This window comes from Leguminivora glycinivorella, unplaced genomic scaffold (assembly GCF_023078275.1).
Source record: "Leguminivora glycinivorella isolate SPB_JAAS2020 unplaced genomic scaffold, LegGlyc_1.1 Scaffold6, whole genome shotgun sequence".
In the NCBI taxonomy this organism is placed as follows: Eukaryota; Metazoa; Arthropoda; class Insecta; order Lepidoptera; family Tortricidae; genus Leguminivora; species Leguminivora glycinivorella.
The window spans coordinates 964,202-990,818 of NW_025952831.1; the positions used below are offsets into that span (position 1 = coordinate 964,202).

At 36.3% G+C, this 26,617-nt stretch overlaps 1 protein-coding gene and 1 long non-coding RNA gene across 2 annotated transcripts in view; one reads left to right on the forward strand and one right to left on the reverse strand.

Moving 5' to 3' along the window:
* The window catches only part of LOC125242095 (facilitated trehalose transporter Tret1-like), a 93,621-nt gene that overhangs the window by 44,342 nt on the left and 22,662 nt on the right, over positions 1 to 26,617 (reverse strand). Inside the window, exon 4 of the mRNA XM_048150803.1 lies at positions 19,278 to 19,430. Within this exon, the coding sequence (XP_048006760.1) occupies positions 19,278 to 19,430 (153 nt within the window). The remainder of the gene's footprint in view (positions 1 to 19,277; positions 19,431 to 26,617) is intronic.
* On the forward strand, positions 10,684 to 12,888 carry LOC125242096. The gene is made up of 3 exons (XR_007178824.1): positions 10,684 to 10,705; positions 11,164 to 11,238; positions 12,818 to 12,888. It is a non-coding gene; the product is annotated as an uncharacterized LOC125242096 (long non-coding RNA).

Here is a 26,617-nt window from a genome sequence, read left to right on the forward strand (position 1 = left end):
TTCATTTATTAACTGTTAAGTTACTTATCTGTTAAGTTAGTAAGACTTTATCCGGTCGCGGGTTCGAACCCCGGCTTATACAAATTAGTTTTCGGAGCTTATGTGTGCGAAATCATTTTAGTCTCTGTCATTTAATGTTTGCCAGTCGCTTTTCGGTGAAGAAAACATTGTGAAGAAACCGGATTAATCTCAATAAGGTCTAGTTACCCTTCAGGCCCCGTAGCCGAATGGCATTTCTAAGACGCGAAACGAAAACGAAACGCCGCGAAAGGTAGTCTGGCTCTGTCGCGCCAATACGCAAGAGCGATAGAGATAGATATCTACGAGCGATTCGTTTCGTGAGCGTTTGTGCATTCTGCTACGCACGCAGAAAGGTTACGCAAAATCTTGGGATTAGTTGTCAAAGCGGACTCCAGGTAGCGAATGCCGGGATAAGGCAAGGAGAATGTGACTGTATTTTACTTATCATTCGATTACGCTACGCCTGTAAAACGCTGTGTTTTGTTCCCAAAAGGGGTAGGCAATACATAATGAAGTTTTGATTCCTAAATAAATTTTCAAGAGCGGGCACCTCCGGCCTGTGTAGTCGCGTGGCACGTTCCTACTATCTTCTTCTGAGTTTTACGTAGTAATAACTTATTAGTATTAGTTAAATAAAGCGTAGGTACTTGTCGTATTACAGGCAAGTGAAGGATCTGTTACGTTAGTAACTTATTAATTATCTGTGGAGCGGATGTCTCGAACCCTGTACTTACAAGTTAACGAAAATCTTTACACAAACACACAAGTTTAATCAGCTTTTATTGTTTCATAATCTCATGACGCAGAAGCATAGTTTTCAAGATCTAAATCCGAAGAAAAGGACCTTCATCAAACCCCCCTCTCCCCTCCACCTTTAGGGGTACGGCCGGGGACGTTGGATTATGTTAAGCTCCTAACTAGGCCAAACAAACTTAAGATGTCAAAAGTTTTGTTCCTTGCATTTCCCTCCGTAACTTTTATTGTTTGATAATCTTTATTTACATCCATATCATAAGTTCTCTATAATATGCTTAAGAGCGATAAGCAAATGGCCTATATTAACCCCTTGATTGCGGAAGTTCAGAGCCCCATTACAATTAACATGCATCGTGATCGTGACGCGAATTGGCGTTTTCGGCAATGAATTGGTTAAGAAATCTGTATCTGCTAGGGATTCTTCATTTTTACTTTACGATATCGGTAACTGATACTCTAATTACATTCAAATTTAGAACGTTCCGTTCAGAATGAGAATCATATTTGCGATTGAAGTGCATGTATCAGTCATTTGTTTCAAATGTCTAATATTTTCAACATGAACTGACAGTTACTAGTTGATATTACATCTTGCCAGAACTTAGGCTATATCTGTATATTGTAGAAAACTTACTTTATTACCAATATAGATGTAGAGAAAAACAATTAATGATTCATTACATCAAATACAATTAATATCTCTAAGAAACTAGCGTTTTAACTCTTACGGTTATCGAGTTATTAAAAAAAATAAAGATAATTACTGAACACGTGTGTGACAGCCTTTACCAATTTCAAATGATATTTGTTTTGACATGTGCCGTCAGTCACTGGACACTAACTTGAAAGTTATTGTTAAGGGTCTCTCACACTAATAAATTAATTTATTATGTATGAAAATGATGAAATATTTTGTTGCGAATTTAACTAAAAGTGATATACAGGGTAGTTCCTGATAGCTACGTGTCGAATTTAACGGAAAACAAAAGTGTAGGTACATAATTAGACATTAAAACACTCGTGTTGTGTTGTTTCGCTTTCGCCACTTAAATATGTGGTCACCCAAAATATCTTTCCACTAAAAAGATGCGTGAACATCAACTTTCTTATGGAATTCGAACCATCGCTACATTTTCAATCAATTTTTAAGTGTTATGGCTCGTTGCTGATTCCATCAATTTCAGGGTTTAGGAAAACACGCGTTTTATGAAAATATTTTTTAATATTTTCGGCTTTTTTTAGTGCCAAAATGTGGTTGACCTATAACTATTTGATTACGCCCTGGCGGATATCATCTGTCTATTACTGTACAAGCGTCCCATGACACGGGTAAAGGCAAAAACCGGTTTTACCCCTTTTTCTCATTAAAGTGTCAAAGGGCCGCTACGGGCTACTAGTTGACTTCGGTCTCGCACGCCTCCCAAATGTCGGGAACACCATATAAATATAAAATAAGGTATAACAAACAAATGCAAGATAAACTCATATTTTTTCCGTCTATGATGCATATAGACATACCTAGAAATAAGTTTTTTTGCAAAAATATACGAAACAGATAGTATTGTAAGCGATTGTGCATTTGGCTACATACTTCGCTCACGAGACGCTGTTTTACTATAAGTTACAGCAGGACAAATCTCGACTGGGGGGCAATTGTAACTAATCAATTTTTTCCATTATTACACTATGATGTTGAGTTCTACATATATCCACTAAACACGCAAACCATATCTAACCGGTGGACACTATTTAATAATGCAAACATTGTAAAACATGGAAAAAATGGACCAGATATTTGCCCCCCAGTAGAGATTTGCCCCGCTGTACCTTACCGCAAAAATGTATTATCTATGAGTAGTCATTTAAAAACGCAAAATTATTTGCAGCTAATGCATTGCTTAATGGCAAAGACACAGCCCAAATATATATGTGGCCTGTGCTAATAGTAAAAACAATTAACGTCAATAGGTATAGTCAGCAACAAAGCTATGAATAAATCCAAAGTGCCAAAAATATCTATACATAATTTTATTGCACTCTACATTAAGGTGTACATACATATATTTGCCACTTAGTCTGTATTCACAGCTTTGTGGCTGACTGTACAAGCGAACTAAAAAGATCTGCGTAGATTCAGATATTTAATCTTGTCTAAAATAGTGACTGATTACATATTCTAGATAAAAGTTCCAACATACAGTGTGTAAAGTTAATACGGGCGAATCTCTTAACTTGCTGACTATAGGACATAATAAATGTAATAAGATAACTAATGCTTAAAATTGAAATAAAATAATATTCATACAAAATAATACGGCTCGCAATGTAATGCAAACACACTCGCGTTAAACACTAATTTGACAGTTGTCATTGACTGTCATCACAACCATGTTTACTGTACAATTAGTGATGAGACAATTTTGAAAATATAATTATCGGGTGCAAATTAAGAGTGGCTCAAAAACACCTTTTAATACCTAATGAATTAGGGTTCAGTTAGGGCCAGTTGCATCAACCACATTTGACAGACACATCATCGTCACGCAGCTGATGATTGTCTATTGAACTTCCCATACAATAAAAAACGAACCTTTAATGGTGACAGACGGTTTGAAGCAACCGGCCCTAAGTTTAGTTTAATTTATCGCCCGTATAAAACTTAAAGTCGGCGTTAATAGAGTTTGTGAACAATGTAAACAAACCTTGTTGTAGTCAAAATGTCTTTAATTTCCATTCTAACTCATCAGATGTTGGCTAAATTCATGTGTTATTTATCAATTCATATCACGTTATAATTCTCAACCTTTAAAATTACAAAATTGTGCTAGAATATTGATATTTTAGTTTACATTGTTGACAATTTCTATTGACGGCGATTTTACACACTGTATTTAATCCTAAATTCTTCCATCTTGTCTATCAGTATTTCTTTTTTCCGATCAATCATTATTTCACTCATATTTTCGAGGTGAACTCCTCTATTACATAGGCGAATTTCGTCGTTCACTTAAACTACATTCTAACCCTATTAAAACCGGGTCTTTTTGATCAAAGATCTTCCTGCCTTTGTTATCTATAATATCTAATGGTTAGGTTAATTAACTATTTAAATTAAATAAAAACTAAGCGAATAAGCCTACTGGGCACCATCACCTCAGACCTCAGACAATGGCGATCAAATATATGAAAGAGGCGCGTTCCTACGCACACAGTCTAAGCTCGTGTAGGTGAACGCGTACCATGCTTGTACGAGTGAGATATGACAGGTCGACTGATTCGACACTTAATCGCTTTTATCCAGCGGATGTAACGAGCACACTAGTTGTATAAACTATCGCTTCGGTGTGTCGCATTTACAAATAGGCAGTGCGAAAGGAGATGGCGGGATGACCTGCGTGCGTAGCACACTATTGTGCCTGAGCTGTAAATTCATATTTTTGACACATTTGTTTTGAAGTATGTTGCGATGTGGCTAAGACGTATCGTTTACCAAATCTAGCGATTATTTACGAATTGGTTGAATCGATTAGGCCCTATGTACAAGGAGGCGCTTAAACAAATATACGATTTCTATCAACTTACTGAAATGTCATTTGAATCGAAATGACAGACTCTGCCACAGCACTAGTTTAAAAATAAAAATTAATGATAAAAGACATAATAAGTAAATCCTGCGTGATAAATTAATATCGTAAAATACTCACTAATGAAAATCCGCAAAAATGTAACATGTTAGATTATGTTTAAAGTAAGCGATGTATTGTTTTTAAGTACTCAATTTTTTTTTATATTATTACAGGATTTTATTTAAAATTTCATTAGGTCGCGCCAGTTTACGTTTTGTGGACGCTGTCATGTGTCAATTATGTTAACTTACAGCTCCGGGACAATACTTCGATCAACTTTATCGCATCGCTGCGGCCCAATCGCACTTACAAATAGTGCGAAAAGGACGGCCTGGTGTTACATCGTTTATAACGCTACCGTGAGTGCCAGGATTCGGCATTTTAGCTAAAAATCTATGTGTAACTAAACCTCCGCTCACCTTACTTATTTACTTACTTACTTGACTAACCAACAGTATAGTTAACCCCCCTTTAAATATACCCCGTAAATTTGGCCTTGTGATCGTCTAGCGTGAATAAGTAGAACCCATCGATGTGAACCGCGATAACCTAGATCCTTTAATGAGTATCAGCTGTATTTTTGACTAATATTTAAATTTTATTTATTTATATTTTAAAGAAGAATAAAGGTTATTGTAGCATAATAATATAGTGTTATAGAAGAGTATTTTATCAGATTTAGGCCTAGAAAGTTATATGTGAAAAATTAATGACGTAATGAAGAAATTTTTAGTATAGAAGTTAGTGAGTGAAACATACATAAAATAAATATTAAAAAATATTTTGGTAATCATCCGCTACGCCTTATTAGTGGTCCCGGCTTGGGCAAGGGCTTGCGATACGGTATGGGACCCCTGACCTGATCAAACCACTTTATCAGGATCCTAAGCAAGTAAGCCTGAAGGGCTATCTATCTACGAACTAACCCCTTTTTGTTTTGTCTCTTTTTCCCTAGCTAAACCCCCCTTTCCCCAATACTGCTATTAGACCATAACTTCTCGATCTTTCTAATGTTTTATCGAAACACCGAGCAGTCGCTAACTTTTATAAGAACTAAGCAAGTCTACTAACTTTTCTAAGCTTTTGACTTTCCATCAGTGGACGGCGCTCGCATGCCACTGGGCCCTATAACAAACCTATGCTTTTTATTCCAAAGAATAGTTTGTTTCTCTAACCAACTTGATAGAATTTACCTTGAAAAACCAGTTAGCAACACTAAGTGTCCCGCAGCCACACCGAAAAATCAGAAATTGCTACCACAATTATTAATTTCACTCAAATAAATTAAGTAATAAGAGATTTTATAAATTACCAGTTTTACCACATATTTTAAGATAGTAAACACCACATTTAAAGTCCATTTAAACCATATAAATAGTAGTAGTTAAATTATTTCTCCACAATACATGTTGACCAATTATAATTTAAGACCAATCATAAGAGAACTCTACTTTCATAGAAATAGTGTGTGACTCTACCCTACTCCTATTGTTTTTCCTACTCTAACATATCTGAAACACAGACCCTCACTTACCATAGATCTTGTGTTCAGAATATGTACAAGTGTATCCCTACTAGAACTGTACAGTTCAGCTAGCGAAGCTGAGATAGGCAACCTATAGGCTTGTGTTCTGATCCCCCCCTCTGCTCTTGCCCGCAGGCTAGGGTAGCAGAGAGTAGATCGCCCTATCCGTGTATATATCCAGTATTCTAGGACACACCAGTACCAGCCACATGAGAGACCCAGCTGCGATCAACTTTACTTAGATGTGGATCGATCACAACCGAAATCCCCAGCAACCAACGCCAGCATGGACTAGAGCACCGAGTAAATAAATATATATAAATATAGGACCCCAGCCTCAAATACTGCCGACTTCAGTGAGCAAGGATTACTCCTAATGTCTTTCGTCAATCGTGAAAGTCCTCACTTCCATCTAACAGTTGGACTCTTTGAGACCGGTGAGAAAATACGCTTTTGTAAGTAAATAAAAGCGCCCAAGCCCTCCACTTGGAACAAAAAGACCCCTAAACGCCTTATGTTTAACAGCCGCAAGGTATAAAGCGCTTAGCCGGACAACAGTCTGTCACAAACAATGATCTGGCTTATAACTTTCACAAAATAACCCCATAGAAAATTACTAAATCCAATTTTACTGATCAACTAAACAAACGAGTGAAGTTTCCTTTACGTGCTATAATCTAAGCTTAGTTTTGCAAGAATTTCTCCCTACAAAACCAAACACAGACTTATCTCCAAGCACCAGCCATACATCGACCCAGTCTTTGTATTGCTTGACGGCACTCAAGAAACAAAGCACAGAAAACTTCACTATACACATTAATTTGAATGTAACACTACACTATAAATAGAACACTAAAATAACCCCACAACTGACGGTAAAGCAATCCCACCATAGGTCTAAGTTCAACTGTACGACGATATTGTCCCCGCACAATCAAACAGAGACACAATTTCAAAGTTTACAATCACTTAGAATAATTTCCAAGTAAAAACAAACAGAGAAATAATAGCAGAACAACTTCACTCACCAGAAACACACGAAAGCCAGAGACACTGTTAGTCTTGTAGATATTTTAAGAATGACGCGCGTCGGCTCGCTCCGACCCTTTTATAGATCTTAATCGTGACATACCGTCGACTATCGACGTACCATCGACATACCGTCGACTATCGACACAGTATCGACACACAATCGACATAACATCGACATACTATCGACACACCATCGACTATCGACACAACATCGACATAACATCGACATACTATCGACTATCGACACAATATCGACATAACATCGACATACTATCGACTATCGACACAGTATCGACATAACATCGACATAACATCGACACAACATCGACTATCGACACAGTATCGACATAACATCGACAGAAAGCCATTAACTTGCGCACATAAGAAAAAGATCATAAGTGCTTTGTTTACACTCATACGCTCTACGCTATAAAGTTCACGATCATCACGCGGATGTTTGCTTATTAACACGTGCAGATTGCAGCTGTTTTAGAGAGAGACAGAGCTATTGGTATTGATACCTATGTAGTCGAATAGTGGAGTGTTCCGTAAATATTTTTACGTAAATATTATTTTGTGAAAGATTGTTTAAATCAATTTAGTAAGTGACTTCGCAATGAAAGATCACATTTGTTCTTAATTGTTACATTGAATTATGTATTCAGGAAGTATAATAATCAATATTAGTCATTATTACCTCTCTGACTCGTATTTGGAACCAAGACATAATATCGGAACGCTATGCAGTTGACAACTGTCAATGTCAGTATTTCGTCCATGTGAACGTAGTTTGTTGATAAATACGTTTTTCCAACCTGTTTTACATTTAATAATAGTGAATTTTATCAGTGATGACGTAACTAAACATGTGATTAACCATCAAAGATATTGTTTGTTAAAATATTCAATGAAATCCCGAAGGAAATATGCACCAAAAAGTTGGTCAAGGAAAAGTTGATTCGCCGTAAGTTTTATATGTAATAACGAGTCCATTTCCTCGTCATAGACGCTTGTTCTGTTACAACTCGCCCCCGATTGGATTTCTTTTATAAAATACAAAGTGGTTTGTAAAAAAATCCAATCTCACTTAGCAAAAGAAGCAATAAAATTGAATAAAAGAATAAAAGAAAAATATTTCTAGATCAGTCGGAAATATCCCCCCATTTCTAATCGTGTGGTGTGTTTTCCAATACTATGCAACTGCTAGTGACTCAGTTTTGAAATCAGCTCATCAGAATCTCGACAATGAACCATGATAACCCCTTTCTCAGAGTCCACGCATCGCCAGGGATACCAGGTTGTGAATCTGATAGGTCCTATTAACCCGTTCTTGCTAGCTCGTTCCCCGGTCGCGGCGAATATTCATTCCATCCACACTGTTGGACCGGAATAATTATCGTAATAATTTCAACGAGTTCACAATAACTTCCCACGCAATTACGAAGAAACCTTTAGAGCTCTCATTATAAGTCCAGAGCCTTCAATCTCCATTGTCGGAACTCAAACCAATTCCTCTACCTAATCACTCCAGCCACATGTTTTGGCGCATGTCTCATACTTGAATAAAATATACTGACTTAAGATTTGTTTGGATGTGTTTTTTTTTTATAAAACAAACCTTAAATGACATAGGCATGTACCTCAACTTGGTACCACATCATGATCAAATGAAGAAATGATTTGATGATACTAAACTTCACATATTTGAACACATAACAGGGAAACAAATATTGAAAAGAGCCTCGTTCTCACTAGACGATATCGGCCCTTTTATTTATGTCGATTGTCAAATACATCCCATTCAAGATGAGGTGTGTGGATTCAGTGTGGGTCTTATTACCTTGTGTAGTTAGTAGTCACAAAAAACTACCCTTGAAATGGGTCGAATCCAAATGGATTTTAACCTAACCGATAAGCTTTTTATGGCTAATGTGTTTCCCTCAGCCCCCCCGCTGTTTATTCCCCGCAAATTCCGACCAAACTAGTTTTGACCACTTTCCAGCGCTGTCTGTCTATATCAATCCACTCATTCTATAAAAAAAATCATTCGAGACACACTTTCATATCTTACATCCGTCATATCCAGCCATTCAATCTATCAAACATACATCTATAAGCATTCATCACCTCTAACTTATACACATACACTCGTTCATTCCTCCTCAATTACGCTTTCATTCGATTGTTTACAGAAAGCCAACGCTTTTAAAAGTAATCAAAATAAATAATAAAAATGAAAATAAAATTATATAATAACTTCAAAAATTTACGTATCCCATTTTATCCCACTCTACTTTGGACTCGAAGACAAAGAAAATTTCATTTTATTTATAAAAGGTCATTCATTCATCTATATTTAATTTTTTTAAAGTAATTACTAACCGCAAGCCATTGGACAACATGTGACACCTTATCATAATCTCATCTGCTACAAAATTGTATGACGATCAAGCATACCAAATTAAGAACAATGACAGTTTGAGTAATGTCGCCAATAGAACACCTTTTGGCGGAGATATAATTATGTTATCTGTGGTTAAATTATTTTCTCTAATCTATCTCATGTTTACCGCTAAACCGCTTTGTCCGCGAAAAAAAATGACAGATCTATTTATGTATGGACCATTTTAGCGCTATACTGCCTACAACATGAATCTGTAATAACTTAAAACAAATGTTTTCCATTTAATATTTCAAATGTGGTCCGAAGAATAAACTTTCAGATCAATGTAAAATATGTTTGTGTCACTAAGTGAGTTTTAATTTTTATAACGTATAAATTCGTTAGGAAATCAGGCGAAAACGCGTTATTTTAATTCATTGCAATAAGTGTTAGGTGTACAGTAGACTTAGTGAAATCTAGCCTAGTGCAATGGACGTAAATAAACTGGATACTTAACTTTACAGCAAAGGTAAGCTTTTGCTTTTACTCTTCAATCTGTCATGAAACACGAAACTCCTGAACACACCTCGTTTAAAGAGTCTCGTCAAAAATATATCTTCGATTAATTTACTTGACCTAGGCTACCTAACTGTACTTGGAATTTATAAAATTTTTGCGGTTCCAAACAATGAAATGACTTAATTATTTTTCTGAGGCACTAGCTTATTGATTATGGAAAGTAATATTTGTAGGCCTTCAAATAAATGTTATGGCATTTAAAAATGAGCATTGAGTCTTGTACAAACTGTATTTTTCAAAGATAAAGATTGATGTTGGATTGGACACTTAAATAAAATTATGTAGACTGAAAATCTAGACTTAATATAAATATTGTTCTTGTTACAATGGGTTTAAACAATGTATGTATTAATTTTCAGTATATCTAATCGGTAATCAACACCTAAACAATTCCAACTAGTTGCAAGCTGAACGGGACAATTTTCCGGTGTGTCCTTTATGGACTGTACCCTGTCATAGCACTATCTCCAAGTAAGTACAAAACATCCAAACATCATTAAAAAGCTATTCTTAGACTTAATTAACCCTACTTAGTAAGTTAAACGATTCGGCAGGAAAACCGCATTACTTGGAAAAATGGATATGGTAGCTTTTTTTTTCTTAACCGTGAATGCCCTAAATAGAAAATATGCGATCTTAGTGATACTTATAACTAAGTCTTCTAAAATATATTCCCTAGTTTAACTAACCCCTTCATATTTTCAATTTCAGTTTTTACTTGGAAAGTCACCACTCCAAATCGGACTTTCTTCCACACATCGACTGACTTCATATAAATGAAAGGTACTTATGTTTTATTATAATAACATGTTCTAATTATTAAATTTAAAAGTGAACAGCTCATGGCATTAATAATATTATATTTAGAAAATTTAGTTGCGAGGGATAGCGATGACTATAGCGATGAAGTGAAAATTAAACTTATACTTACTTTATTGGCTAAGTAAACTCATTATTAACTTATTTATGTACTAACTCATGTAGATATGAACTGCAAAGCAGAGGTTCTCAAACTTTTTTATTTTTAATTTCCTTTTTGTAAATTTTGCTGTATGCATTGTTTTTTCTGACACAATATTTCTCAGGGCCGTGTCTTAGTTCCAAAATTAAGCGACGCGCCCCCGTGAGTAGATAAATGAAATAATATTGAACCCTATTTGGCAGAACCTAACTCTAAAACTAAACCCTTTTCTTACTCTATAATATATGAAAATGTCTAATGTCTGACTATTTCCTTTCAGTGTACTGAGGACTCACTAATCTGCACTACCAGTAACAAAGTAATCCGACAATCAGACTGGACCCGGTCATGTTAGGTAAGTTTACATACTTAATGCGTACCACATACTACATACTTTTTCTGAACCTCAGTAAAATATGGTTTTATAATGATAATAGTGCTTATTATCTATGCCTACTTAACAGGAATATTACAAATTTCAATCAATTTTCATGAAATTCATTAAGCAATTGTGACAATGATCAAGCAGTGGTGGAGTTAAGGTATGGCAAGGTACGACCTCCCAGATGCTGGTAATTTCGTAGGAAATCTGGTGACGATTGTGTAGCTATTTAACTTAACTAATAAAATATGTATGTTGGCATATGCCTGATCCGTGAAATATTGCGACAGTGTAAGGTTCCGTATAAAAGCTGTGTACACAATCTAAGTGAGATAACATGTCATGTGTACCAGTTGAAAATATTGTTCATACATACATACTTGTTTGTACTATAGCAAAAATATATACTTATAGAAAGTTGAAATTCGCACTGTGCATTTAATTTATTGAAATAATTGGCAGATATAGGCTACAGTGACCTCTCACCATCAAGAGGGACGTATGCTTGTTTACTACGGATGTAATATGAAAATATATGATGACTTATAAGCTAATGAACTAAATTAGTCCTAACATGATTAATACGTATAACCTAACAGACAGACATTTGTTCTCATAGTGAAAATATTCAGTATAAAGACTTTGTCAATTTATTGTATGATGTATGAAATCCTGTGAGACAATACATATATTATAGAGTTACAACTGAAATGCAAACAAACCATCCATCGAAGGAGGTACTGTCATAGTATAACATGCGTGTAGCTATTCAGTATTCATAGAAAAATGGCGGGACGCCCCATATAATATTGTACTTCAGCGCGACAATGAATAATCGCGCCCCCATAGCCATTAGACTAGAGCCTATCTTCTTGTATTACTAGGTCTTAAATCTAGGGCTTAGGTATCCTAGATTATTCTAGGAAAATAACCTTACATCTAGACTGTAGTTATCCTGCCTATGAATGAAATTCTGTATAACAAGCCTGCTAGGAATATGTATATCATCAGAGTGTTCATAGACTATATAAGACAGCATCGAAGCTATCCGATCTCCGGTGTGAAGTGCAAACGTGATGTGAGATTTCAAAATAGCCCTGAAGATGGCAGAGCCTGCTATGAAAATGTACTAGACATATAGAGAACTATTTGTTTTAACATGAAATTCTATTGCTATTGTACATAGTTCACACACTTATGTTTCCAATTCCGGTCACTAGGTGGCAAACTCTTCTAAAGTGCTACAGTTCCGCGCTTCCTATTATTTTAGATACATGGGTATTTTCTATATAAGTACCTAGTATTTCCAGTACTTGCCCTGCCTATACAATAACCATAAAACATACATTAAGACACAGAATAAATAATAGTACTACGCACAGGCGCAAGGGAACGTCAAGATGCGCCAATGCCAACAATTGATACGTAGCAATGCAACCAAATGGCCTAATCGGGACGATGTTTAACCACTACGATTATGAGCTAATTTCCTAGAAATTAATTTTGTCTAACTTTACTACACTACTTTAATTTTATTATTTTTATTTTTCAGAATCCAGAGGTAGGAGATGAACACACAATTGACTCCACATCGATGCATGACCTCGCCCGGAACGCGGCAAGAAAAAAACAATGGAAGAAAATACTATAGACGTGTTTATTAACAATAAAGTTATTTTAGTTTTTATGAAATAGCGATTGAATAAAAATATTAGGTATATGAGTTTTATTTAGAGATGAAATAAGTCAGAAATACAGCACACCCACTCGTCTTCACAGCAACAAATGTAGCCTGGTAAGGCTATTATTTATTTGTAAACCTTGGTATCCAAGATGTGTTCTACAGAGCACATCTTAGATCCCTTGGTCACGGAACCAAAATGTAACTAAACCTCCGCTCACCTTACTTATTTACTTACTTACTTGACTAACCAACAGTATAGTTAACCCCCCTTTAAATATACCCCGTAAATTTGGCCTTGTGATCGTCTAGCGTGAATAAGTAGAACCCATCGATGTGAACCGCGATAACCTAGATCCTTTAATGAGTATCAGCTGTATTTTTGACTAATATTTAAATTTTATTTATTTATATTTTAAAGAAGAATAAAGGTTATTGTAGCATAATAATATAGTGTTATAGAAGAGTATTTTATCAGATTTAGGCCTAGAAAGTTATATGTGAAAAATTAATGACGTAATGAAGAAATTTTTAGTATAGAAGTTAGTGAGTGAAACATACATGAAATAAATATTAAAAAATATTTTGGTAATCATCCGCTACGCCTTATTAGTGGTCCCGGCTTGGGCAAGGGCTTGCGATACGGTATGGGACCCCTGACCTGATCAAACCACTTTATCAGGATCCTAAGCAAGTAAGCCTGAAGGGCTATCTATCTACGAACTAACCCCCTTTTTGTTTTGTCTCTTTTTCCCTAGCTAAACCCCCCTTTCCCCAATACTGCTATTAGACCATAACTTCTCGATCTTTCTAATGTTTTATCGAAACACCGAGCAGTCGCTAACTTTTATAAGAACTAAGCAAGTCTACTAACTTTTCTAAGCTTTTGACTTTCCATCAGTGGACGGCGCTCGCATGCCACTGGGCCCTATAACAAACCTATGCTTTTTATTCCAAAGAATAGTTTGTTTCTCTAACCAACTTGATAGAATTTACCTTGAAAAACCAGTTAGCAACACTAAGTGTCCCGCAGCCACACCGAAAAATCAGAAATTGCTACCACAATTATTAATTTCACTCAAATAAATTAAGTAATAAGAGATTTTATAAATTACCAGTTTTACCACATATTTTAAGATAGTAAACACCACATTTAAAGTCCATTTAAACCATATAAATAGTAGTAGTTAAATTATTTCTCCACAATACATGTTGACCAATTATAATTTAAGACCAATCATAAGAGAACTCTACTTTCATAGAAATAGTGTGTGACTCTACCCTACTCCTATTGTTTTTCCTACTCTAACATATCTGAAACACAGACCCTCACTTACCATAGATCTTGTGTTCAGAATATGTACAAGTGTATCCCTACTAGAACTGTACAGTTCAGCTAGCGAAGCTGAGATAGGCAACCTATAGGCTTGTGTTCTGATCCCCCCCTCTGCTCTTGCCCGCAGGCTAGGGTAGCAGAGAGTAGATCGCCCTATCCGTGTATATATCCAGTATTCTAGGACACACCAGTACCAGCCACATGAGAGACCCAGCTGCGATCAACTTTACTTAGATGTGGATCGATCACAACCGAAATCCCCAGCAACCAACGCCAGCATGGACTAGAGCACCGAGTAAATAAATATATATAAATATAGGACCCCAGCCTCAAATACTGCCGACTTCAGTGAGCAAGGATTACTCCTAATGTCTTTCGTCAATCGTGAAAGTCCTCACTTCCATCTAACAGTTGGACTCTTTGAGACCGGTGAGAAAATACGCTTTTGTAAGTAAATAAAAGCGCCCAAGCCCTCCACTTGGAACAAAAAGACCCCTAAACGCCTTATGTTTAACAGCCGCAAGGTATAAAGCGCTTAGCCGGACAACAGTCTGTCACAAACAATGATCTGGCTTATAACTTTCACAAAATAACCCCATAGAAAATTACTAAATCCAATTTTACTGATCAACTAAACAAACGAGTGAAGTTTCCTTTACGTGCTATAATCTAAGCTTAGTTTTGCAAGAATTTCTCCCTACAAAACCAAACACAGACTTATCTCCAAGCACCAGCCATACATCGACCCAGTCTTTGTATTGCTTGACGGCACTCAAGAAACAAAGCACAGAAAACTTCACTATACACATTAATTTGAATGTAACACTACACTATAAATAGAACACTAAAATAACCCCACAACTGACGGTAAAGCAATCCCACCATAGGTCTAAGTTCAACTGTACGACGATATTGTCCCCGCACAATCAAACAGAGACACAATTTCAAAGTTTACAATCACTTAGAATAATTTCCAAGTAAAAACAAACAGAGAAATAATAGCAGAACAACTTCACTCACCAGAAACACACGAAAGCCAGAGACACTGTTAGTCTTGTAGATATTTTAAGAATGACGCGCGTCGGCTCGCTCCGACCCTTTTATAGATCTTAATCGTGACATACCGTCGACTATCGACGTACCATCGACATACCGTCGACTATCGACACAGTATCGACACACAATCGACATAACATCGACATACTATCGACACACCATCGACTATCGACACAACATCGACATAACATCGACATACTATCGACTATCGACACAATATCGACATAACATCGACATACTATCGACTATCGACACAGTATCGACATAACATCGACATAACATCGACACAACATCGACTATCGACACAGTATCGACATAACATCGACAGAAAGCCATTAACTTGCGCACATAAGAAAAAGATCATAAGTGCTTTGTTTACACTCATACGCTCTACGCTATAAAGTTCACGATCATCACGCGGATGTTTGCTTATTAACACGTGCAGATTGCAGCTGTTTTAGAGAGAGACAGAGCTATTGGTATTGATACCTATGTAGTCGAATAGTGGAGTGTTCCGTAAATATTTTTACGTAAATATTATTTTGTGAAAGATTGTTTAAATCAATTTAGTAAGTGACTTCGCAATGAAAGATCACATTTGTTCTTAATTGTTACATTGAATTATGTATTCAGGAAGTATAATAATCAATATTAGTCATTATTACCTCTCTGACTCGTATTTGGAACCAAGACATAATATCGGAACGCTATGCAGTTGACAACTGTCAATGTCAGTATTTCGTCCATGTGAACGTAGTTTGTTGATAAATACGTTTTTCCAACCTGTTTTACATTTAATAATAGTGAATTTTATCAGTGATGACGTAACTAAACATGTGATTAACCATCAAAGATATTGTTTGTTAAAATATTCAATGAAATCCCGAAGGAAATATGCACCAAAAAGTTGGTCAAGGAAAAGTTGATTCGCCGTAAGTTTTATATGTAATAACGAGTCCATTTCCTCGTCATAGACGCTTGTTCTGTTACATATGGAGGATATAGGTAGGTACATAATTAAATATTTCATGTTTAATGTAGACACTCGGCGTAGAAAATGATGGGCTGTAAAAGAAAAAAAATGCGCTAAGGTACAGTGGGGTAATTTCGAATCACCTAAATGCTGGGGTACCTAATTTCAAAAGGGGATATTGATATGATGGAAATAATGGTAATTTTTATGTGACTTTCGAAATTAGACGACTAATTACCCCGCTGCACCTTATAAAGGTTTACAAACCGTTTTTAAATAACGCGATTAGTAATTAGCGATACAATAATATAATTTGCTCACGTGGTAATGCGTAGGTTCGGAACGTGATATAAATAGCTAAATGAGATTTGAATGGGATTCTATATTTCGCCAAACGGCTTGGTTATTTTTGTGAAATGATTATTTAAATCGCTTTTTAAACGATCGTTTTGAATACCTGAGCCTGATTTAAGAAAATTAACTCAGGGATACCTACAGTCTAGCCGAGGCGAAGACGAGGCCTACGTAAACGACGAAACGAGCTTGTCCAGAAGGTGCTTGTTCATCTTATAATTTGAATTTTGAAGGGTAATATTCACCTATGTTTAACTACCTCTACAACGTGTTACACCAACCACTGAAAACCTCAGACACCCCAACAGATTTTTATTATTCAATTCAATTCAAAATATCTTTATTCATGTAGGCCTAGTTACAAGCTCTTATGAATAGTTCATTACATATATATTATGATCTTAATCTAACCTAATTATCAGAGCAATTTATTGTTGTAAATTATTGTTCATATTAATATTGAGTCTATAATATACAATTTCATATAAAAATAATCGTTAAACAAAAAATATATAATTAGGTATATATATATATATAAAAATACATGTCTAGAATATTTCTAGGAAAAATCCAATGTCCAAAAAAATATTTAGAGTTTTTTTTTTTTTAGCCTATATTGTTTCCCACTGCTGGGCAAAGGCCTCCCCTGTTTTCCGCCACTCATCACGGCTCTAGTTAGTCTAGAGAATTTATTCTTAAATCGGCCTATTATTTCCAAAGATATTGCTGTTTCTTTTATTTTCGTAAGTCTAGTTGATTAGTAACTCTACTCTAAGAACAAATTAAATTATTTTCATAGAAAATATTTTAACTTGTATTTTTTAAACGAGCCTTCGGGAATGTCATATACTTGGAAATTTCGACCCTTGCCTTCGTGCACCGATGGCCGAGTGGTTCAGGCATTCGCCCGGTAAGCGGAGTACGCTGGTTCGATTCCAGCTCGGAACACTGGAGGCCTTGGTCACTTTTTCTTTGTATATGACATTTATTTAATGTTTATAACATAATAGTAGTGTTACTACTTAAAAAATACAAGTTAAAATATTTTCTATGAAAATAATTTAATTTGTTCTTAGAGTATGAATGGCAGCGCCATCTCTCTTCGCTAGCTTGTAATCACCTGAGTTGATTCAGCTAGGAGGTCGAACCATACTGTTCTACCTCAGGGATGGCAGAGGGCGCCACGAGCCTTCGGGAATGTCATATACTTGGAAATTTCGACCCTTGCCTTCGTGCACCGATGGCCGAGTGGTTCAGGCATTCACCCGGTAAGCGGAGTACGCTGGTTCGATTCCAGCTCGGAACACTGGAGGCCTTGGTCACTTTTTCTTTGTATATGACATTTATTTAATGTTAGTAACTCTACGTTCGTTGATTACGTATGCGTGCCGTGTGAGTGTATCATCGTGGTCCAAACAGATTACTGGCAATTCGTAATCCTTATTGCAAAGGCATAAGGCTTTAGGTATCTTATCAATTGTCAGTCATACAAACTGGGTTTAGAACAAAAGTCGATAAGGCGATAGTTTGTTACAAATTGTAAGAAAAACAGCCCTTATTGCCTGAAATACGGTAGTGACATTGGCAACTGACATTCGCTTTGTAGTAACAGGGACTGACCTGTCGTATTTTCGCCATGATAAATTGAACCTTATCACTGAGCCAGAAGAGCGAAATTTTAAAAATTCAATCTTTAATTAAAAGAACAGCCAGTATTAAAACATTACCAAGTATGCAATCCTCTATCAGAGATACAGTAGTAACTTTTGCTTTTGTAACTTTTAGACCTGGCACGCAAAAAATGAAAACTAAATACAAAAAATAACCTGCATTAAAATATAGCGTAATCGATTCTACTCTTGATTCTGAACAAACTGTGTTCTGGTTTTCAGTGCATGGTGTAACACGTTGTATATTTACACGTATGTAAGTACAAGGTAAGAGATATGGGTCAAATCGTAAAAACTCAGGTACTAAATGTTTCTCCGAGTCCCGTTTGGATTTTTTGTGTGGAAATCATGAAAGTGTAAATCAATTTACCTCATTTCTCCCACACTTTATGAGGTAAGATGGCGTCTCAAATCATCCTACCTCATTTATCTCATACTTTATGAGGTAAGATGGCATCTCAAATCAACCTGCCTCATTGCTCCCACACTTTATGAGGCAAGATGGCGTCTCAATTCAACCTACCTCATTTCTCCCACACTTTATGAGATAGGATGGCATCTCAAATCGACCTGCCTCATTGCTCCCACACTTTATAAGGCAAGATGGCGTCTTAAATCAACCTGCCTCATTTCTCCCACTTTTTATGAGATAAGATGGCATCTCAAATCAACCTGCCTCATTGCTCCCACACTTTATCAGGCAAGATGGCGTCTCAATTCAACCTACCTCATTTCTCCCACTTTTTATGAGATAAGATGGCATCTCAAATCAACCTGCCTCATTGCTCCCACACTTTATGAGGTAAGATGGCGTCTTAAATCAATCGACCTCATTTCTCCTATACTTGATGACGTAAGCTGGTGTCTCAAACCACCTCAAACCAACCAACCTAGTTTCGTCCCACACTTTATCAGGCAGAGAGGCATCATAAATGAACCTACTTCATTTCTCCCACATTTGATGAGGTAGGACGGCGTCTCCGGCAGTCGCAGACAGATGCAGAAGTGCAGCAGAGGGATGGCTAGCAGGATCCACAGGACCGTCTGGAATGGTAGCAGGTCTCCCAGGATGAAGACTAGGAGGTTCCCCATTGTCTGTTCAACAGAAAACAAATGAAATAAATATTGGGACATCGATCAACACAGATTACACATCAACCTAGCGCCAAACTAAGTACAACTAGTGGGCTAGTGGCACATAACTTTAGCACTGACCGTATTGCGCGTGAGTCAAAAACAGGTCTCTCAGGGGATTGCAGGGGGCGCAGTTATCCCCTCCACATTTCACTCAGCGCTAAAGTTACGTGCCGCCATTTGTAACTTGTATTATTGTGCTAGGCGACGATCATAAATCGATAAAAATAGTTTGGGAACCCCTGTGGTAGAGAGTCACCCCTGTGGTGGAAAGGTGGGTTATCAGAATAAAGACATGAGGTGGATAATAAAGGATCTTCGTGATAAAACAACAAACCTAATGTGTGTACCTAAATTACGAATCATCTGAAATGTTTTTTTTGGCTTTTGCCGTAATCTGTTATCTGAACCTTATTACTATCATGATAGTTGCTTTTTAACAACACAGATACTTCAGCGAGTGCCGTTGAGATGGGAGCTAGCCGCCGTGAATAATAGAAACAAAGGCTTTTGTTTAACAGATAACTCCGAAAGCCGAAATACCTTCTCAGATGATTCGTACTATATCAGACATAAAATTCTTGCCAAAAACTTATTTTAGGCACAGTTCACATATTTACTTGGGGAAATAATGGTTTGAATGTTAATGTAATGCCTATTCAAACAAAATACGAAAAGGGACTGGACGGAAAGTAATCTGAGAGGTCAAATATACTCAAATTACAAAGATTTCCCTTTTTAATTCGCTGCTATGTCAACAAGCATTATTGGAATAACCCTGAGATTTTTATCGGAATAGGTACTTGTTCGCATTTTAGTTGCGAGAGAAAATTTGGAATTAGCATTCCTTACATATACAGTGTGTAAATCTATAAAATACCTATAATATAAGAAATGTAGGTAATTCGATGACTTTTGCTATGAATTGAAATTGAAATTTTACCCATAGATAACCTAACCACAAAATTAAAATTTTGAAAAAACCCCCGACCGCGACATAGTGGACCGATTTTCATGAAACATGGCTAAGAACACTCCCGACTAACTCAGCTTTCAAACAAAAAAAACTAAATCGAAATCGGTTCACCCATTCGGGAGCTACGGTGCCACAGACAGACACACACACAGACAAACAGACAGACAGACAGACACGTCAAACTTATAACACCCCGTCGTTTTTACGTCGGGGGTTAAAAATAATTCGGCTCGGAACGTAATGCAAACACAACTCACGTTAAGTGCTCGATTACAGTTGGAAGTAGTTTAGAATTTAGATAAAATTAACCATTCTAAAAAAATGCCATTGAAATGGATGACTTTTCCTTTTGACAGAAACATTAAATTTCATTGTTAATTTTTCGTGAATTGGATCCTTTTGCCTTAACTACGTCCAGTTGCTTTTGAAATAGCATATATTATGTAATACGTTGACGACCGGTGTGGCTCAGTCGGTAGTGACTAGGGTTGTAAATCGAATAAAAACCAAATGTTTATTTTTTCAGAATTATGAAAAAAAAAAACATGAAAAAAAACCGAGCACCATGGTTTTTTTCTTAATATTATGTTTTTTTTTTTCTGATGAACAAATAATACGACAATAACGGTTTTTCGTGAGTTGTAACGTGTTTCAATAACAATAACGTACATTTTAATTCAAGTAACATTCAGTATACAAACGTTTATTGGGGAATCCCCGATGCTGCATGTAGCGTGGAGAGGCGGTGGTGTTGCCAACAGTAAATAGTGATAACTACCAACTACTGATTTCGTAAATGTTACTTTTATAAAACCAGAAATTAAAGTTATTTGATTAAATTCGTTTAATAGTTAACATTAAGTCTAAAATTAAACCGTATAAAAGTATTAACTACTTTGCAAATATTGAGATTTCGTACTTTAGAAAAAAAACATACTTCAGAAAAAAACTGTTTTTTTCACGGTTTTTATTCATGTTTTTTTTTCAAGCCAGAAAAAACACCGTTTTTTGCAACCCTAGTACTCCTAGTAGTGTCCCTGTCTGCTACGCCGCGGTCCTGGGTTCGAATCCCGGTAAGGGCATTTATTTGTGTGATGAACACAGATGTTTGTTCCTGAGTCACGGATGTTTTCTATGTATATATGTATTTATCTATTTAAGTATGTATATCGTCGATTAGCACCCATAGTACAAGCTATGCTTAGTTTGGTGCTAAGTTGATCTGTGTAAGGTGTCCCCAATATTTATTATTTATTTATTTAATATCATAAACTTTCATTGCAACAATTTGTTCCTACCTAAATTGCTTTATTATAAGGCTTATACACTATGTATGTCTTTCCTATCACGGAACAATGGGCCGAAGCCAACGCGTAGAGGCCCTTTTGACACTTTAATGAGATATAAGGGTTACACCGAGCGGATGTTGCCCGATTCCTGGCTCGGCCATCCAGTGGGCCTTGTCGTTTTTTCCTTCGTGTATGATATCTATTTCAATTTATAATTTATAATATGTACATATAGTAGTGAAAAAAGAACAAGTCGAAAAATATTTAACAAAATAATTTGATGAGTTCCCTAGTTGTACGACAATAATACATTTTAACACCAACGATAAACAATGATGGGTCAAACTCTGAGGTCCTAAAAGTTTTAATCCTGTGTCAATAGATGTCAGTAAAAGCAATGAGTTTACATTTACTTTGTCATAATAGACCCAGAGCCCAGGCCCGCCAGACCTTCCTCAAATTCTCAAGGATGAAACTTTGGGACAATGTAGAGTTCATATCGGCGGTTAATGTGTGCATATTTTCTAGTTCGGCCCATCGGCCAATTTTTTGCTATCAAGTGATGAAGGTGAAAAAAAAAAGTGCTTACTTTCCTTAAATTCTCAAGGCTGATTTTTATATATGTGTTAGAGCACGTTGTTAGAAATTGGTTAGAAAATATGCACACATTAAACGCCGATGTGAACTCTACATTGTCCCAAAGTTTCATCCTTGAGAATTTGAGGAAGGTCTGGCGGGCCTGGGCTCTTGATCTATAAGTACACCTTGGACAATGGCGATCAAATATATAAAAGAGGCCCGTTCCTACGCACACAGTCTAAGCTCGTGATGGTAAGCGCGTACCATGCTTGTATGAAGCTAGGTTTGCATGGGCTTAATAGTATTTGTCATTACTATTAGCGGTTAGGTTAGGGCTTGTCAGCAGTGACAAGTGGCAAGTAACCGTCTACACATGGGTATTAGAGAATAGAGATGGGTAGGGGTGAGTAAATACTGAGTATTTACCCGTAATTTACTCAAAGCACCGAGTAAATACTCGTATTTACTCATTTGGGTGAGTAGAAACTGTTACCTAAAAATAATTAAAAAAATGAGATTTAAGTACTTAATCGTGTTTATTTTAACTATGTGGACATGTTTAAATGAGATTTATATTATTAGAAGCTTATAGGAGTCTTCGTTTATCGAAAAAGAGGCAATCATTGTGAGAAAAAATAGTGATAATGTTTAGTTAGCAGTTTTGTTTTAAAAAAGCAGGTATTTACAGTAAAAGTACGAGACTTAAGTTAAATTGATGTTCTAGATAACGGCATGTTCGGAAGTGATTGTTAATGTGGCACTTACGACCTTTTATTAAGGGTTTTCTAAAGAAAACTCAAAAATGGCTCAGCTGATGACGTTTAAAGTACTAGTTTTGTGTTTTGTATTATATGGGCAATAATTTGACGGTTTCTGGATATTTTTCCAACAACGAATTCGAAAGTTATAAAGGTATAAACATTATTTCGGCCTTAATTATCGTTTTATTCCAAAACTGTTCATATTATTAAAAAACTTTTTTAGAAACATTCAATTAATTTTTAAAGACCTATCAGATGATGTATAATACACTGGTAATTTCTGAATTTTATTTTTGTGAAAAATAGTTAGGTACATATACATGACATCCATACGGAGAGCACGTCTTTAAAATAAAATTCATATAAATTTGATTACTTAACTTAGTAGCCGATAACAAAATACACCAATATTTCTAATTTGTATTTCCATTTCAGCATGCTAAATACTTTATACCCACCAATTTGAGTAAAAACGAGTAAATACAGGTATTTTGAGTAAATACTGAGTATTTACTCGATATTTACTCTTGAGTATTTACTCACTACCCATCTCTATTAGAGAATAATCTTAGTTACAAGATATTGCCATGGCAACGAAGTAAACTAATCACTGGAGTAGTTGAACTTCACTTGTCAGTAATGCTTACACCATTTGTAAAGTGGCAAGTATTAGTATTTTTTGCCGGGCGATACTTGTCGCTTAGTAAATAGAACCGACTTCTATTCACTTACACTTGTGTAGTTGCACTAATATTAAGCACTTGTACAATGTGTTTACACGCAATGTGAAAAGTGTTAGTAACACGCACTAAGTATTAGCTACTAAGCCCGTGTAAACCCGGCATGAGTGAGATGTGACAGGTCGACTGGTCGCGTTTTTAACCGAGAGCGGGTATAGGTGACACTTTCAGCGGGGAGCGGGAGTGACTACTAAATAAATACTTTTTTTTTAATTTATTTAAAAAACCTTAAGAACTAAGATGCGCCACAGAAACTTGTAAGGAGTTTATGCGTGGATACTACGATAGTACTCTTTATTATACTGTGTCTGAGGTCCTAAAAGTTTTAATCCTCTGTCGATAGATGGCAGTAAATGTACTGTTTACAAAACTTTGACATAAGCCTTATTTATCGATGTGCCAAATATTGAAGGATCACAATCTCTCATTCGGGTCACGTACCAAGGCTGAAGATTGTGTCATTCAAGATGTCGTGCAGATTTATTGAATCAAACCAGTGTACGGGTCTTCTTGAATGAAATAATTCGTACACGTGCAATTTATCACGTTCGTATTGTAACGTATTTTGTATGAGTTCAGTGCTCCATACTTAGAGACTAAACGACAAATAAAACGATTTATAAATATCAGTAAATGACAACAATTATATTTCATGCGCGAAGTTAATTGTCCTTAAAAGACAAACTTTTAAAAGTGGGTAAACGAACCCCTAGGGAGTCCGCCGCAGTAGTAGGTTAATTACTGAACTTGACACCTAAGGCTGACTTGGACCAACCACTTAACTCAGGGTTAGTGGGCTGTCATCTGTCAAATTCCATATAAAATGGTGGGTTAACCCTCCATTTTCGTTAGTGCAAGTAGTTGGTGCAAGTTATTCTTTTCCTAAAATAAATCCAAATTGACATACTATTAGGTCGGAATAGGACAAACTTTTGACAGGGGCCGAAAGTTAGAATTTTCAAAGTGGTCTGTTCAGTGATCACAAAATGTTTAAGAAACCCCACTTTAAGATAAGTACCGTCATTTATTGACCAAAGCGATAGCGTTGGTCTTCGGTTTGTTGTACCTATGTCCGAATGTTCTCTTCTATGGGTCGAAAGTCTCAACGTATTCTCGTGAAAATTTTGCGAGTAAATTCTATGATAGAATTTTTTTTTGACAATTTGAAAACGCCAATAGCGTATATGGCGCTAAAGACCATCGAAACTTGACGAACTAACGACGCGTTTATTGTATTTATCTACGACTTTTGCGTTATTGAAGAACTAAGTTTTATAACAATTTAAGGGTTACCTAATAGTTTTCTAAACATATCGCGAAGGTTTAAAATTCACAGAACCACTAGTACTAGTTAAAGTGTCGTTCGACTCAGTAAAGATTGAAAAGCAATAAAACACATTCATGAGCAAAACAGCATACTAATGAGGCTACACTGAGAGAAATTTGCATTGTGAATTTAACAAGTTCGACTTGTTGCGGTTTATCCGTTTGAATCAGCCAAACGTATGTTTAAAACAATATGTGTCAGGTTGTTTTTATAAAATCGACTTGTTGATTCAAATATATTGCCGATTCAAATGACAAGTAGCTTGTCGTTGGAACCAAAGAGCACGTAGGCGCTATTTTAACCAAAAAACTTGTTGAACGAACATGAAAACTGGTTGTATTTTCTCTCAGTGTAGAAATGCTAATTTAGACTAAACGCGTCGTTCTACAAAAAAGGTACAATTTAGCGGTTGGAGCTTACGTCACATACCAACATTGGAGAATCATTAAGTGTAACGGCTCAGCCACGACGTCGGTCTAAGCGCGACAGCGGTGAGCGGCAGCCATACATTGGAGCGAGACACAGCGATGGGACTTTTCATTCGCACGTTTGGTTGCCGCTCACCGCTGTCGCGCTTAGACCAATGTCGTGGCTGGGCCGTAATAGTGCACGTTCATATTTGGCGTGCAGCGGGGCGTGCGGCGTGCATGTCAAACAATTGAAGCTCATACAAGTGTCCTGAGACGACGCTGCATAGGATGGACTAGGGTTGCAAAAAAAACGGTTTTTTTCTGGCTTGAAAAAAAAAAACCGTTAAAAAACCGTTTTTTTTTCTGGAGTTTGTTTTTTTTTCTAAAGGAAGAAATCTCAACATTTGAAAATAGTTAATACTTTTATACGATTTTTTAGACTTTATGTTAACTATTAAAGGAATTTAATTTAATAACTTTAATTTCTGGTTTTATAAAACTAGCATTTACACAACCTGTAGTTAGTACTTGTCGCTATTTACTGTTGACAACACCACCGTCTCTCCACGCTCTACGCCGCATCGGGGATTCCCCAATAAACTTTTGCATACTGAATGTTTATCAAATTAAAATGCACGTTATCGTTATTGAAACGTTACAAATCAAGAAAAACCTTTATTGTCGTATTATTTGTTCATCTACAAAAAAAAAAACATATTTAAAAAAGACCCTGGTGCTTGGTTTTTTTTTCATGTTTTTTTTTTCATAATTCTGAGAAAAAAAATGTATTTTTTTTTTTTCTATTTGCAACCCTAGGGTTGTCGCACGTTCCTCCGCCCCGCCGCACGTCGCCCGGGTCGCCCGGGTCGCCCCGCTCCGAGCGTTGACTCAGGTCTTACACTACGAATAATGTAATCGCCAATCGGGATACGGTACCTTTTCTCGGAAACGTCACAAATATCAGACTTGTGCGGGGTTCCCCTACGTTCTACTTACATTTTAAGCATTTTCCTCAACGCAGTGTTCGTAGATCAAATCATGTTTTGCTAATTTTGCCTTAGGGATT